The sequence below is a fragment of the Sus scrofa genome, chromosome 15 (genome assembly GCF_054392235.1).
Source record: "Sus scrofa isolate SSC_HxYL_T2T_F1_AM1 chromosome 15, Sscrofa_HxYL_maternal_Yorkshire_Landrace_v2.0, whole genome shotgun sequence".
NCBI lineage: Eukaryota > Metazoa > Chordata > Mammalia > Artiodactyla > Suidae > Sus > Sus scrofa.
In genome coordinates, this window is record NC_139397.1 from 81,184,706 (window position 1) to 81,199,389 (window position 14,684).

Sequence of the window (14,684 nt, forward strand, 5' to 3'; positions counted from 1 at the left end):
CCATGTTGTTGCAAATGGCAAAATTTCATTTTTTATATCACTGAGATATATTGTTTATTGCATATAATATGCCACATCCTCTTTATGCATTCATTTGTTGATGGACACTTAGGTTGCTTCCATATTTTAGCTATTGTAGATAATGTTGCAATGAACATTAGGGTGCATATATCTTTTCAAATACTGTTTTAATTTTTTTTTTCAGATATATAGCCAGGATTGCAATTGCTGTGTTTAGTTCTTTGAGGACCCTCCATTCTGTTTTCCGTAGTGGCTGTGTCAATTTACATTCCCACCAACAGTGTATAAGGGGTTCCTTTGCGGGGAGGGATTTTAGAACTAGCATTTTAATGTGAGAAGATACTGTTCTGCACTGTTCTGCCAGCAGTGGTTTTTAAAAATGACCTTGTAAGTCAAATGACCTGGGTTCACTTCCAAATTCTACTACTTAACTGCTATGTAACAAAGTTGCTTCACCTCTCTGGAGTCTTAGCTTCTTCATCTGTAAATGGATGATGGACTTCCCACAGAGAGTTCTTGGAAACATTAAATGCCAGTAAAGATTAGTACTTAGCAGTGCCTAACACTGTTACAATAAGTATTGGCGAAATATAAATTCTTTTTGAGACGTGCACTTTGCCATGTCAATGGCTTGGTTTTTAGCCATTCACCTGATTGCTTGTTATTGCCACCGGGGATAAGGATTCTGCCATCTAGCTAAAGAAACATATTTTCTGATGTCATGACATGTAATTTGTTGATATCTAATATTATGGTTTGGCTTGAATGCTCCATTTGTAGGAGATGAAGGGTGGTAAAATAGTGCATGAACCAGTGGTGGGGAACATCTGGTTCTTGTCACTGGTCTGCCACTGAGCCTCTTTGGGACCATGTGGATGTCATCTAACCCCTCTGTTTCTTGGCTTTTCCATCAAAACTCAGTAGTAGTCCCAACCTGCATGTACCTCACATTCTGTACGAAACAGAATGACAGAAACAGGAAAGCCACATGAGCTGTGAGGGAAGGCATTTGTTTTATAAGTCAAGGATGCTTTAACATAGAGTTTCATTTTAACAGTCAACCTACAAACATGTAAAAAGATGACAGAGTGAGAAAGGGTTCCTGGAGACCATGAAATAATATTAAATTATGAAAAAAGAAAAAAAATGCATTTTCTTACTTTCAGTGATTCCCTAGGGTAGGGAAAATGGGAATGAGGTTCTACCTCCTTGGTAATTTGTATATACAGATTCACTGACTATATCATATTATTTCCAGCTTTTTAAAAACCATGACTTTACCTCATTTTTGTGTCCTTGACATTTTTGTGTCCTTGACAAATACCATAATGCCTGAGACATACCTAATGTTCAATAAATACTTGTTGAAGAGACACACAGAAAACCTACACTATTCCTTGGCACTCTATTTCATTATTTAACAGATTTTGCATGATCCTTTCTGATTAGCCTAGGATTAATCCAGTCTTTCTCTATTGTAAGTTGAAATGGAGAACCACTTCTTACCATATTCTGTACAGAGTCTTAAAAATGTTATATTCCTATGAGTAAAATATGAAACTTTGAAACAGCCATGCCTCTCCCTGTACTCCTTGTCCCTCATCTGTGCTTCATTTTCCTCCATGGCATTTATTCATTTATCTTTTTCTAAAATCTTATGTAATTCTATTTACTTTTATTGTTTACAGTCTTCCTTCCCAGACTAGACTGTAAGCTCCAGGTAGGGAGAAATGTTGGTCTATTTTAATCACTGATAGAACCTCAGTCCCTAGAAGAGTAGACTCTGAATAAATATGTGTTGAATGATGGAATGAACCAAAAACAATAAAACTCTTACTCATCATTGTTGCTAAAAAAAAAGCATAAGAAGTGACCAGTATAGTAAACTTGTGTTTTCATTATTTTCTTTAAATCTCTACAACAGGAAGAAAAACAATTCTTAAAAATCTCGGGCTTTTAAGGAGACTTAAATAAATGTCTGAAGTCATATAAAAACAAAATCCCACAAGGACAGAAGAAGGAGCTAAGCTCTGAATTTCTCATAGTGAATCTTATGTAAGTACCGCTCTTATTTTGCTGTGGATGAATTCTTGCTCATGTGCAGAATGAATAGTGAGAATATCACTGCGCAGCCAGCCACAGACAAACTCAAAAGAGGACCATTCTGAGGCAGAGGTATGAAAAAGGTACTCTGCATCCTGATAAAAGAGCCAGGGGGCATCTGAAAGAGAAATAAACAATTTAGATGATGCAGCAATTATTGAGCAATATAATGCAGACTTAAGTAGGGTATGTTATGATTACTGTAAGTGTGTAATTTGATCACTCAGCATTAAGAAATTGTGTATGTATCCACTCACTCCCACACATAAGTATATAACTTTCTTATTTTCCTTGGTCTTTTTCATATAAGAAACATTCAAATGTATTCAAAGATCTGGGATAGAGGCATATTTTAAAAACGTGTCATGAAAACTGAGTTAAAACTGATTAGTCTCTAGTCATATTTAATATTTGTTAATTTGATTATTAATGATTAATTTGTTAATTTGAATAAATTAGTTCTAGATTGACATAAGAAAGCAACTCAATTGGAGGAATGTAATAACACAGTAATGGTACATGATAATACATAATTGGAAATTCAAGAACTTCTAGGATAGTTCTTACCATACTGGTACCAAGGTGGAATCTTGGGTCTCACATCTGCAAAGTGAGAGGAAACCGGCTTGAGTGACCTTTATTGACAGGTGTGCTATCTCTCTTGAGTGACCTTTATTGACAGATGTGCTATCTCTGAATTGCTTCAGGTCTTAACACAGTATTTGGACTTTGCTTTTTAAAAGATCATTTAAGAACCAGGTACTTCTTGTTGTTTGAAAAGTGATTAGTCATCATACCCTTGAGGAGGCCTCAAGAGAGACCTGGGGAGTTCCTGTTGTGGCTCAGCAGAACGGAATCTGACTAGTATCCATGAAGATGCAGGTTCAATCCCTGGCCTCGACCAGTGGGTTAAGGATCCAGCATTGCCTTGAGCTGTGGTATAGGTCACAAGCAAGGCTTGGATCCCAAGTTGTGGCTATGACGTAGGCCAGCAGCTACAGCGCCAATTCGACCCCTAGCCTGGGGACCTCCATGTGCCATGGGTGCGGCCCTAAAAAGACAGAAGGAAAAAAAAAAAAAAAAAAAAAAAGGCTAGACCTCTGGTTGAAGAAAAAAGAATGTGAACACTTGTTGAGGGCCCACTGTGTGTCACACACTGTGCCAGGGGCTCTCACTTACTCATTTGATAAGTTATTTTGTTTGCTTGTAATGGCACAGTGACATTTCTTCTAGGTTGTACTTGCAAAATATAATATTCCATAACATAGGCAGTTATCCTCATTTCCTAGTAACTAACAGCATACTGCATTGGTGTCATCTTTCTCATTCCCCCATGATACATTTTTTTTCCAAACGTGCAACTGGGTTCATTATGAAGGTTATTGGGACTATGGTCCAGAGCGCTTAAATTTTAGACTGCTGTAACAGTTCACTTGGAAAAGTGCTGTAGATTATCAGAAAGCCAACAAGTAGTAAAGATCTTATTTTTACCTCTTGGAATTTTGCATATCCATTCACGTTTGGAACCACAGTGTGAAGGCAGCAACGTTTTATTTGCCTTATAAATAGCACAATCTCTTGCATCTTCTCCAAAATAAGTATTGTCTAAAAATGAAGAGACAACCTGCAGCAGATGAAGTTCATTATTCCTTAATAATGATTCCCCCACAAAAATGTCAAAAGATCAAAAAGGCATCCTTGTAAATAAATCACAATAGGAGTTCTCGTCATGGCTCAGTGGTTAATGAATCCAACTAGTATCCATGAGGACGCAGGTTCGATCCCTGGCCTTGCTCAGTGGGTTGAGGATCCTGTGTTGCCATGAACTATGATGTGCAGGCCAGCAGCTACAGCTCCAATTCAACCCCTAGCGTGAGAACCTCCATATGCCAGCAGGTACGGCCCTAAAAAGACAAAAGACAGTAAAATAAAATAAAAAATAAATCACAGTGGACTTCTAAAGGAAGTCTGGTTATGATGCCAGTTAAAGGTGTCCCACATTTGTGAAGTGAAAAGCAAGCTAATCAAAATCTTAGCATTTTTTTTTTTAAAGAGGCATATTATTCCTTTTTCCCAAAGAACAAATGAGATGAACTTGCACTGTTTTCTTACTTGCAGGATTAGGTTAGCCCTGGGATCCTGGGTGAACTTCTTTCTCAGAGGCTCAAGGGTCTGTCAGAATCAGGTCTGACCTCTGATGCAGATTCTTTCGCACAAACATGAAGCTGGTAGTCTCTAATCACTAAATTCTAAGTCAACCCTTGCTTTAACCAGGGAACTATCCAATACTTTCCATGAATGATCACATAACAAGGGTATTAACTAAAGATTCTACTTTCCCAATGATTTAATAACTAACTGACAGAAAAGTGGATGGACCACAAATAAAACTGAGGTAAAAATGTGAAAAAAGAGGGTTTTGACACTATCTATTGCCCCCCTCAAACATGTACACATTCATGCAACAATTTATCTAACTTCAATATATGTATGGTCAGATTCAGAGAATGGCATGAGTTTGATATTTATTTTTGTCCAGAGGGAAGTGGTGAGGGACTCAGTCCACTGGTTGGTGACTTTATCTCATTGATTCTGAACCAAATTGTCTTTACTCTCCTATGACTATTGAGTTTGTTTTACTAAAACACATTCTCAACTTTTACATCTCACATTATATTTTCCAAGTGCCATTCTGATGCTAACCTTCCAACTGTACCATATGGTGGCTGCTATTTAAGGGGCAGATCAACCCTGCTAGGCACCTTCTATTTGCTGGGCCTTAGTTTCTTCATCAGCCAAATAAATGGGTGGGGCTGGGTGAACCCTAAGATCTTCCCACTCTCTGGTCCTGATGCCCTTTTCCAAGAAGCAGTACTGGGGTATTTTTCTTAAATAGCACACTCTTATTATTTTTGTTCCCTCTATAACCATATAGCATTTCCACACATCCCTTCTTTGCTACAATCTCTGTAGCAGGCCTAGAGATCCCTTTTTTCTATTGATCTTTACTATTTCAAAGTTCGGCTGCTACTATTTTGCCAATGAGGAGACATTATGACATTGCGGCTTTGGAAGCAGACAACCTGTATACAAACACTGTCAATCTTATATATTATTTTAGGGAAACTACTTAATTATTCTAATTCCTACTATATGAATCATTATGAGGATGAAATGAGATCATGTAGGAGTGCACTCAGCTCGGTGCTGGGAACTCAGCAAACAGGAGCTGCATTACATGCTCACTGCAGGCTGTTGCCAGCACCCAGTTCACAGGTGAAACTGAGTCACTTGGGTTTGCACATGCTCTTGGGAGGATCTCATTTCAATCTGGGATACTGCTTCTGTTTTTTCGTTTTTTGTTTTTCTCCCCATTATGAGGAAAATCTGAGAAATCCTCCTTGCGCCTGAAAAACAAAAAACAAAAAACCAACAACAGAAAAAAAAACTAACCACCACCACCACCACAACAAAAAATCTCCCCATAATTGTGAGCTCCTGCCTTCCTTCAGAGAGGTTTTTAAACATGTGAGGCTAAATGAAAAGCAAGTCTTTTTCTCTTTCTTTGGCTGAAGAGGAGATGCTATTTCTAAGGGTGGCATTTCTGTCCTTTGAAAGTTAGAGAAACTGAAAATGTTTCTTTTCCTTGTGACATGGACTCACTCACACAATCACGTGCTATGCAGAAGAGGGAGGGTGAGGCAAAGGAAGCTTGGTAGTATTTTAAAGAATAATTCCTTCTCTGCTGGAGATTCTTCACATGGGAGATGGCTGTGGGCTTTTCAGAGATTTTGATTCCTTTTTAGGATCAGATCTTACAGCTGGCCTCAGAACTCTCTGGCTAGCAACGTTTTCTCAGGACTTTGCGGAAATAACTCTTTTGGCATTGGGCTCTGATGGTAGTTTTTGATTTAGGTCTGAGTCATGGGGAAGATGGTCATTGTTTCCAGGTTCTCCGGCTTGGTTTAGCCAGTGGTCCGGGGGCCACCTGCTTTGAATTCATTTCCTTTTCTCTAATTTGGAAAGACTTACAGGAGTTCCATCAGACCACTCCCAAGAGCCAGCATTGAGTGGGTTTCTTTTATTAAATCCAATCCAGAACTGCCTTTCTTCTGTCCTATGAAGAGAAGAAACAAAAACTTGGTCCTTCCCATTGAATTCACAACATTATGTACAAGGTTTAAGAAATATTTTGAAGTATTTATTTGTGCAGGAAACCACTGGTGCTATTGGAAGAATTCAAACACTTACTGGACACATCCTATAAGCAACACCTGAGCTATGAAATCAACCAAGAGAAGATTAATTTCACTCCCATTTCTCTTAGTTTGTACCGTGTGCTCACTGGTGATGGGCAGTTGAAGAAAGAGTCAACCTGTATTGAGTGCATGGGTTTCTCATATTCTTTAGGAAAGGTAATGACTTTCAATTAGGACAAGAAAACATGAAAGCAACCTGGTAAGGACTTTTGGAACACCTGTTCCCCAGAGGACTATTTATTGACTACTTTACTATTTGTACTCCTTTACTGTGTTTTAATTTGTTGCTCTTTTGTCAAATGTGCATGTATTCTCTGAAGGTTAATCACCACCATGCCCATTTAATAAAATGTACACAGCAGATTTTTTCCCCCAAATCTCAATGTAAATAACTCCACAGAGAATCAGTCCGAGGCGTGGTACATTAACTTCAGCAGTCACCACTGGTTAGTCTTGGCGAGAAGCCCTGCAGATGAGCCATCTTCCTGTCTATTAGGTGGAGGGCGAATACGTTAAACTACAGAGTACTCAATAAATCAAGCAATAAAGCCTAATTGTATAACAAACCATCTCACCAAGATAATTTTCTGAGAATAACTTTGAAGAATTAAAGATTTAAAAGATTCAGAAGTCATGACAGATGCTTTATTTTCTTTAGTGCAAAGGAGCAAGCCTATTCTGAAGCATCCCCTCCTCAGACGTTTGAGCTCCTCTGCCTGAACGATACAAATGAAAATAAAAGGTGACTCAAGAAAATCTCAGAATCACTGAGGCCTGTTGGTCACTGCCATGGTCATAACTTACATTTAAGGTTGTGGGAAGGGGAGAATGCTGCCTTAAGGTGAAGCCGGGCGTATTAATCTCAATGGCCAGGCTGAAAACCCATGTTCTTCTCCCTGCGTTGAGAAGTTTTTGTTCCTCTCCTCTCTGAATTCAGAGTTCTACATTTTCCTGCATATACTAGCTCCTGGAAGATGAACTGGTATTTATTTGCTCTCCATCAATTTCCCAAAATTGTATAATTTTAACTAATTACTATAATATGAATATAATAAGACAGAAATAGAAAAGCAGTGCCATAGGAAGGAGAAGCAGCGTATGTACCAAACATGGGAATTGACTTATTTGGTATAATTAAGCATGTGATTTGGCTGAACTCCCTGGCAGTCTGGGAAAAAAGTAAAATATACATTATATAGCTTTTATTATTAGATGCTGAAGATCAATAATTTTGGAGATACTTCTTAAAATTCTACAGGACATTCCATATGTGAGAATTTATACAAATAGAAACAATATAATAATATTGGATGTTACAGCAAACTTGGAAGCAAACCTCCATATGAAAGTATGTTTTGCAATTTCAGAGAAGTGAAGCCAACTTATAGAACAATGGGTACTATCACATAGCTCTTGGATCTGAGACCACACCAGGCTAACAATCCAATCCACCAGGAAGCTTTTTGAACTTTTCTTCAGCCTCAGAGAATCTGACTGAGCAGATCTGGCATGACAACATAGGGCTCTGGATTAAAAAATTCCCCAAATAAGTGTAAAAATCAGCCAGATTTGGGAACTATGGTCTCAGGTCAGTAGTTCTAGCAGGGACTAGCAGTTCCATGGGATGTTGATAAATGTTCTCAAAAATAAGAGTTTTGTAGTCAGAGAAATGCTTCCTTCTAGAGTCTTTGCAATGCTAATGTATATGGTAAATCCCAAGATTGTGCATTGCTTGGAAACATATTTGATCCCTATTTCCCCACGGAGTACTTCCTGAGGCACACACTGGGAGATGCTCCCACCTTTGAGGTCATTTTTGTAGATGCTAGAGTGAATAATTTGATAGATGTTACCCAGTAACCTTTTTAGGAGGGCTCCTAAAAGAAACTTATGGGGAAGGCCAGGATTTTTCTCAAAAAGCAGTTCTGGATTTTTTCTGAGATTCAGGCAAATGTTTCACTGAGACTTCAGATTTCCAGAGCTTGAAGCAGAGTACTTGGTATTAAATGCATCTGTGTTAAATAAATGTATGGAGCCATAGAGGTGTGCCCCCCTTTACATCACAACATCCCCAGGGGCAGGATTTTGTTGGTCATATCTATTGGATTCTCCAGCCAGCTATGCATATAATAGTGTCCCTTCCATAGAAGATATTCCCAAAATAGATGCTAAGTGACAAGAGCATTCTATACCTGACTTGTATTGTTTGGGCTTACTAAAAGTTGATCTTTGAAACTAACCTCCAACAATGGAATGGGTTTTATCCCAAGTAATGAGCACTTTGAACCTGAAAGGAATTATGCAGATATAGATGACCATGGGAACATAGTAGAAGAAATGTCCTTATTGGGTTGGAGGTAGCACAAGACCTCTTTCTTCAAGTTTAAATTTGATTGCTTTTCTAATTTCATGGCATTCAATATTCTGCACACTTGCAAGACAGATGCAAATGAGTGAACGCCTATCTCCTCGAATGTAAAATTAGAAAGTTGGATTGGAATTTTTAAAAAAATTAGTGGAACTTTTTTTTTGTTTCAAACAAAATCTCACATGGACTCCTGTTATATAACAAAACAACTAAAAGTGAAGTTGGTTGGACCTGATATGGTGAGTTGTCAGGGAACTAGGAACCAGGAGATCTGCCACCCACTTGGTCCTCCCTGCTCTGGTCCAGGACCTTCAGGAGCCTTGGACAATACTTTGAAAACCATGGGGCTAGATAATTTCTGAGTTTGGCAGAAAAGCTCTAAAATTCTTATTTGAGGCACACAGAAAACATTGCAAATGTCAAAACAGTCATCATTTTGTTCTTTGTTTTATGGAATGAGAGCTTGGTGCACTATAAATATAAAACTATAGGTATATACTTTTCTTCCACAACTAGTAGCTAGTTGGTTTTAGGCTTACAACAAATATTTGAGATTTTGAATATCCCAAATAACTCCAATATTTGGGCTACTCATCCCTAAGAAGCCGTTACTGGGAGACAGAATATTTGACTGCAATTTTTCAAAATTAATAAGTATTTACCGATTAAATTTTGAATATAAAAGCTCATTCACAAAATTCTCTTCCTCAATATGGGCAAAGCTTGCAAGATGAGCTCCAAATTCTTCACAGAATGCTTCGGCTTCTCTCCATGTTCTTTTCATCAGGACTTTTTCACTATGAAATACCTATGTTATAAAAGTAAAAAAAAATTGATAGGGTCATAAATAAAGTGAGGCTGTTTAATTCTGGACAAGAAGGTTGCAGTAATATAATTGTTGTCATTATTCTACACTAAAAGCTTGACCCAGTAGGGAGAAATAACATTTATTGAACTAAAATATGCCTAGCCATCATAAAACTATTATTTCATTTTATTTTCACAACAAATTCATGAGGAGGATATGATAGGCTCAGTTTTATAGATGAAGGACTCTTTTCCTTGTTGAGGACTCTTTTTTTCCTCCTAAATTTCCTGTGATTGGTATATACTTGTCCCTTAGTAAAAAGTTTGTCAAGAGATGAGAAGAGTCAGGCCAAGAGGGATTACAAATTTCAGGTCACATAGCCACAAACTGGCAGAACTAGGATTAGACCCAGTATTCTGTGGCTGAATGAATCTGGCTGACCTATGGCAAGAAATGAGAAATGAGGAGTTCCCGTTGTGGCTCAGTGGTTGACGAGTTCAACTGGGAACCATGGGGTTGTGGGTTCGATCCCTGGCCTTGCTCAGTGGGTTGAGGATCCAGCATTGCCCTGAGCTGTGGTGTAGGTTGCAGACGTGGCTCGGATCCTGCATTGCTGTGGCTCTGGTGTAGGCCAGCAGCTGCAGCTCCAGTTCGACCCCTAGCCTGGGAACCTCCATATGCTGAGGGAAGCGGCCCTAGAAAAGGCAAAAAGACAAAAAAGACAAAAAAAAAAAAGAAATGAGAAATGAAACCTGGGACCTAGGGCAGGAATATTTCTAGGGTCTTTGGTTCTTAACTGTGCCTAAATTCTCTGCTGTTTCTCAGCTATCCTCACAGTAGCAGGAAGAAGTCAATCAAATGGAGGGTCTGCTTTTTGACTTTATTTAAGGTCAAGGATAAGGAACCAAAGACCCAGAGCCTCAGATTCTGGGCCTCTGCACCCTCCTCATTTTTAACTTCCCGACACTTATGCTTGAGTCTGATGCTAGGCAGGCACCCTGCGGCCAGGCTTCACCAGGTTCTGATTTGCTGAGACCAGAATGAATAACCTTGCCAGTCCCATGGACCATAGCACAGCTTTTCCATCTTTTAAATTATATGTCAAAACTCACCTCCTCTGGGAACCTTTTCTCAAATCACTTTAAATTCATAAGTACTACTGCTATACCCATCAAACATACATTTGTTGACACATCAGGGTGATATATAGTAGAAAAAGCACTGGACCGGGAGCCCCCAAACCAGTTATTCCAATTCTGTCAGTCAATAATTATGATCTTGGGCAAATCATTTCATCTCACTCATTCGGTTCGCTCATTTCTAAGTTTTAACTTATTGCTCTGTGAGGTCACTTCTGGGCCTATTATTCCATGAATTTAATGTAGGATTATATGTGTGTACACTTAAACTGAGTGCATTAACAGGTGTTTCAGGTCATTCATGAGACTGCAGTGTCTCTAGAGATGAAGCCTGTCTCCATTTGGCTCTGCATGTGCCATGGGCCAGAGAAGAACTTTCATCCAGGATTTTGAAATCTCTGTTTATAAAATGAACCAAAGACAAAACTACATATGTTTTTGTCATTCTATGAGGAAGACTGTAGATGACTGATTTAAATTTAGGCTCTAAAGCTGATGTGTAAAAAGATGTTTACATATATATATATATATCCTTGATCATCAAAAGCTTAAAAAGATATTCTTGGCAGCAGAACGGTGTTATTCCATAATAAGGACTTTATTCATTTGCTTATAAACTGTGGAGTTGTCCCATTTCAATACTCAGCACGTGTCTGCCTTGCTCATTTGATATATGCAATTGAACAGTATTGACTAGGACCTTGAAATCAGTCCTTGTGAGGAGGCCTTCAATGTCACTAGGGATTTGTCAAGCTTTTGACTTAAAATTATTTTGGAATATAACTGAAAGGATAGAGACAGCCAAAAAATTAACTTAGTACCTGCTGTGTGCCAGGCACAGTTTTGGAATAAAGGAATTTGGGACACATGGACAGAATTGAAATAATGTTGGTCCCAATGAGAATGCCCGTGTAAACTTGACATCACCTTGAAGCAACTGGCCAGGCCAGGCTCTGACTCCCAGTCCAAATAGCAGGGGTGAAAGGGCCATCTCTCTTCTTGCTCAGTTTTCTCCCCATTTTCCACTGGCTGCTTGCACAGGGACATTGCCTTAAAGTATCTACAGTCCTTCACTTCCCAGCGACCAGGGGGACTCCTTCCTCTCATGACAACACAGCCACCACTGTAGCCTAAAAAGCAGAAAACAACACTTTTTAATTCCAGATGACTAGAACATTTTGTGCTCAGAAGACAGCTCTTTAGAGTGTTGAATAATTGACATCTCATAATGAAGCACCCAGACAAGAACATAAAGATGAAAAAGGATGCCTTATGGGCATGATCATCTCATTTTTCTTTATCTCTGAAGAAAAGAATAGAAGATGGAAAAGTGAGAGAAGAGAGACTATGAAGTCTTAAATTTGGGCATTTTGAGCTCAGACGGCAAATGATGGGAAACCAGGCACTGTTCTATCTTGGGACCAAAATATTCCCTACATCTCATCAAATGCCAACATCCCTGTACCTTTGAGGAGAAAAATTTAACTCCCTACTTATTGAGGACCTACCCTGTACACTGTGCTTTGAAAACCTACTGTGAAATATCAATGTTGAAAAATGCATGGTGCTGGTCCTCTGAGAAGTAGATTCAATAGGGAAAAATACATAAATGATAGAGTAAGGCAGACTTCGAAGTACACAACAGAAAACCAAACTGTACATTGTGGGAGAGTGGAGAGAATATGGTATATTCTAAATGGGGTAAAATTCTGGGGGCAGGAATGGGGGCAGACATCAGGGAAAAGGGAAAGACCATCACGTTATGGACAAACTCCATTTTATTCTTTTGTGTATTTTTGAACATTTTGGAAAATGAAACATTTTTCCATAGAAACAATTTCTATAAGAGTCTCAAGTTGATCATCAACCCTATACAACTCACAAGGCAGCTGAAAAATACATGTCAAACTTCAGTGAATAGTAGAAAACAATCTCATTCCAAAAATAGAATAAAAGTTGAGTAAAAATGAGCTTCTTTTTTCTTGAATCTAGAGCGTTCATTTAATAAACTAAATCAATGGTTCAACAAGAGCAAAATTGTGCATCTTCATCTACATACCAGACTAGGCTGTATATTATTAGCTGCTAGAGAAAGAAGACAAAACAAAACAAACAAAATCCAACTCTTAGTTTCATGTGAGACACAGACCAATAAACAATTAATTGTAGCAAACAATGTGTGAAGTGCTGTAGCAATGGTGTGATAAAATTTCTGTGGGGAGATTTCAGAGGGGGTGATGGAGTCTACCTCTGCGCTCTATAAGCAAAGCATTTGCAGGAAGTGGCATTTGAGTTCATTTTTGAAGAATGAAAAGGAGAAAAGAGTTTTTAAGGGATGCTTGTAAAAAAGCAAGCAATCATAGATGAAGCATCTGAAAACTTGTGACAATTCCGGACCTAAAAGCACTTTAAAAAACATAGTCACTTGTTATTAGGTATTTGTCTTGCCTAATTTCCTTTCAGAAATAATGGCTCCAATTTTTGTAGATGTAGGGTAATTGGCATGATCCTTGCCAGCCACGTTTTTGTTCTTTTATGCTGAAAGAAAGCCTAAAGAAAAGGGAAATGAGGAGTGGAAATGAGAAGGAAGAAGATAGGGGAAGATGGACTAAGAGCCTCTCCTAAAAGAATGAAAAAGAGTTCGTAAAAGAGGAGAAAAGAATAAAGACACTCAAAAACGAGTGTCTGTGTCTTCAGTAATCCTGTGTGCACACCCTGTGTTAAGACACCACGCATCACGGCCGTCTGCAGGAAGCTCACAGTCCTATGTGTGCTTGCAAGCTGATGCCTCAAAGAGACCCACAAAGGTCAAAATGACCAGTCATAAACAAGAAAATATGATTGCATGACATAGAGAAGAAATGGCAGTCAAGAGAGGTCCATACAAAGGCCATCAGTTGTCTCCACTGGCCAGAAGAGCTAGTCGGTGTTCAAGATGGAGGACTTCCTCTCTCCAGGCAGGGGGAGAGAGGAAGCGTGCCACTGCCCCTGCCATGAATGGAGCATGGCAGTCCTGTTGAGTGTAATTTTGGTATGCAGCCCACAATCTCTGTGCAGTGAAATCCTAATGAAGTTGAAATGTGGAAATCCATGAGGAAGCTGGAAAACTATATATGAATGGAGTTGCTCTAATTGAAAGAACAGGGAAAACATGCACTCCCACCAGATTCCTCCATCCTTCCTTCCCAGCAGCCTTTGACTTGAGGCCTGAAGTCTGGGGTTCTAGTCCCAGCACAACTAGTTAGTATCTCAAAACTCAAACAGGTTAATTAGTCACAGAAAACCTTGTCTAAAACATGGTGCAGTAATTCTTTTTCTTCCATGGGTTTCAAGAAAATTGAATAAAGTGATTTTTTATTATTATTATAGTTGATTGACAATGTCCTGTCAATTTCTGCTGTACAGCAAAGTAACACAGTTATATACACACACACACACACACACACATACACACACACACACACACACACACACACACATATATATATATATACATATATATATATATACACAATTTTTTTCACATTATCCTCCATCATGTTCCATCATAGGTGATCAGATATAGCTCCTTGGGCTATACAGCAGAATAAAAAGCTCCCTGAAAGATATGAAGGACTAAAACCATCCCTAAGATGTTGCTTCTATTCTTATTTTGCCTGATTTCATTACAGAAGCTGGGATTTTTTGTGGCACAAGTTCTGCCTGCATGTTCAAAGAATTTTTAAAAAGCTCAAATCAGCAAGTTTAAAATGTAATATACTTTTTTGTTGGTCTTGCATTTTGTCTTACTTTCCCACATCAGACAATGATTAAATAGCTTTGGTTTTAGACACTGGATATTCAACTCATCTTCATTAGTGAAGAAGGAGATATTTGTGAACTGCTATGAAGATGAAAAGTGCTGCAGGGGTGTTATTGGTATTCTAAAGTGGTTAACTTAATGGAACATTTGACCTAAATTTTAGCATCTCAGCCCCAAAGAAGCA

At 38.6% G+C, this 14,684-nt stretch overlaps 1 protein-coding gene and 1 long non-coding RNA gene across 7 annotated transcripts in view; one reads left to right on the forward strand and one right to left on the reverse strand.

Moving 5' to 3' along the window:
- The window catches only part of LOC146395943 (uncharacterized), a 180,578-nt gene that overhangs the window by 87,033 nt on the left and 78,861 nt on the right, over nt 1-14,684 (forward strand). The window contains exons 3-4 of one of the 3 annotated variants that reach the window (XR_014830501.1): nt 1,946-2,076; nt 6,338-10,298. This is a non-coding gene — a long non-coding RNA (uncharacterized LOC146395943). Of the gene's footprint in view, nt 1-1,945; nt 3,799-6,337; nt 10,299-14,684 lie in introns of those variants that run through there. The other 2 variants (XR_014830502.1, XR_014830503.1) reach the window with 2 other exon arrangements.
- The window catches only part of PLA2R1 (phospholipase A2 receptor 1), a 118,712-nt gene that overhangs the window by 34,933 nt on the left and 69,095 nt on the right, over nt 1-14,684 (reverse strand). For all 4 annotated transcript variants that reach the window (XR_014830500.1, XM_085001215.1, XM_085001214.1 and 1 more), the window contains exons 12-17: nt 11,626-11,828; nt 9,414-9,559; nt 6,157-6,241; nt 3,616-3,748; nt 2,692-2,727; nt 2,085-2,242 (exon numbers count right to left, since the gene is read on the reverse strand). Coding sequence is in view for 3 of the 4 variants with exons in the window: in XM_085001215.1 (XP_084857341.1) it covers nt 2,085-2,242; nt 2,692-2,727; nt 3,616-3,748; nt 6,157-6,241; nt 9,414-9,559; nt 11,626-11,828 (761 nt within the window). In the remaining variant the exon portion in view is untranslated. The remainder of the gene's footprint in view (nt 1-2,084; nt 2,243-2,691; nt 2,728-3,615; nt 3,749-6,156; nt 6,242-9,413; nt 9,560-11,625; nt 11,829-14,684) is intronic.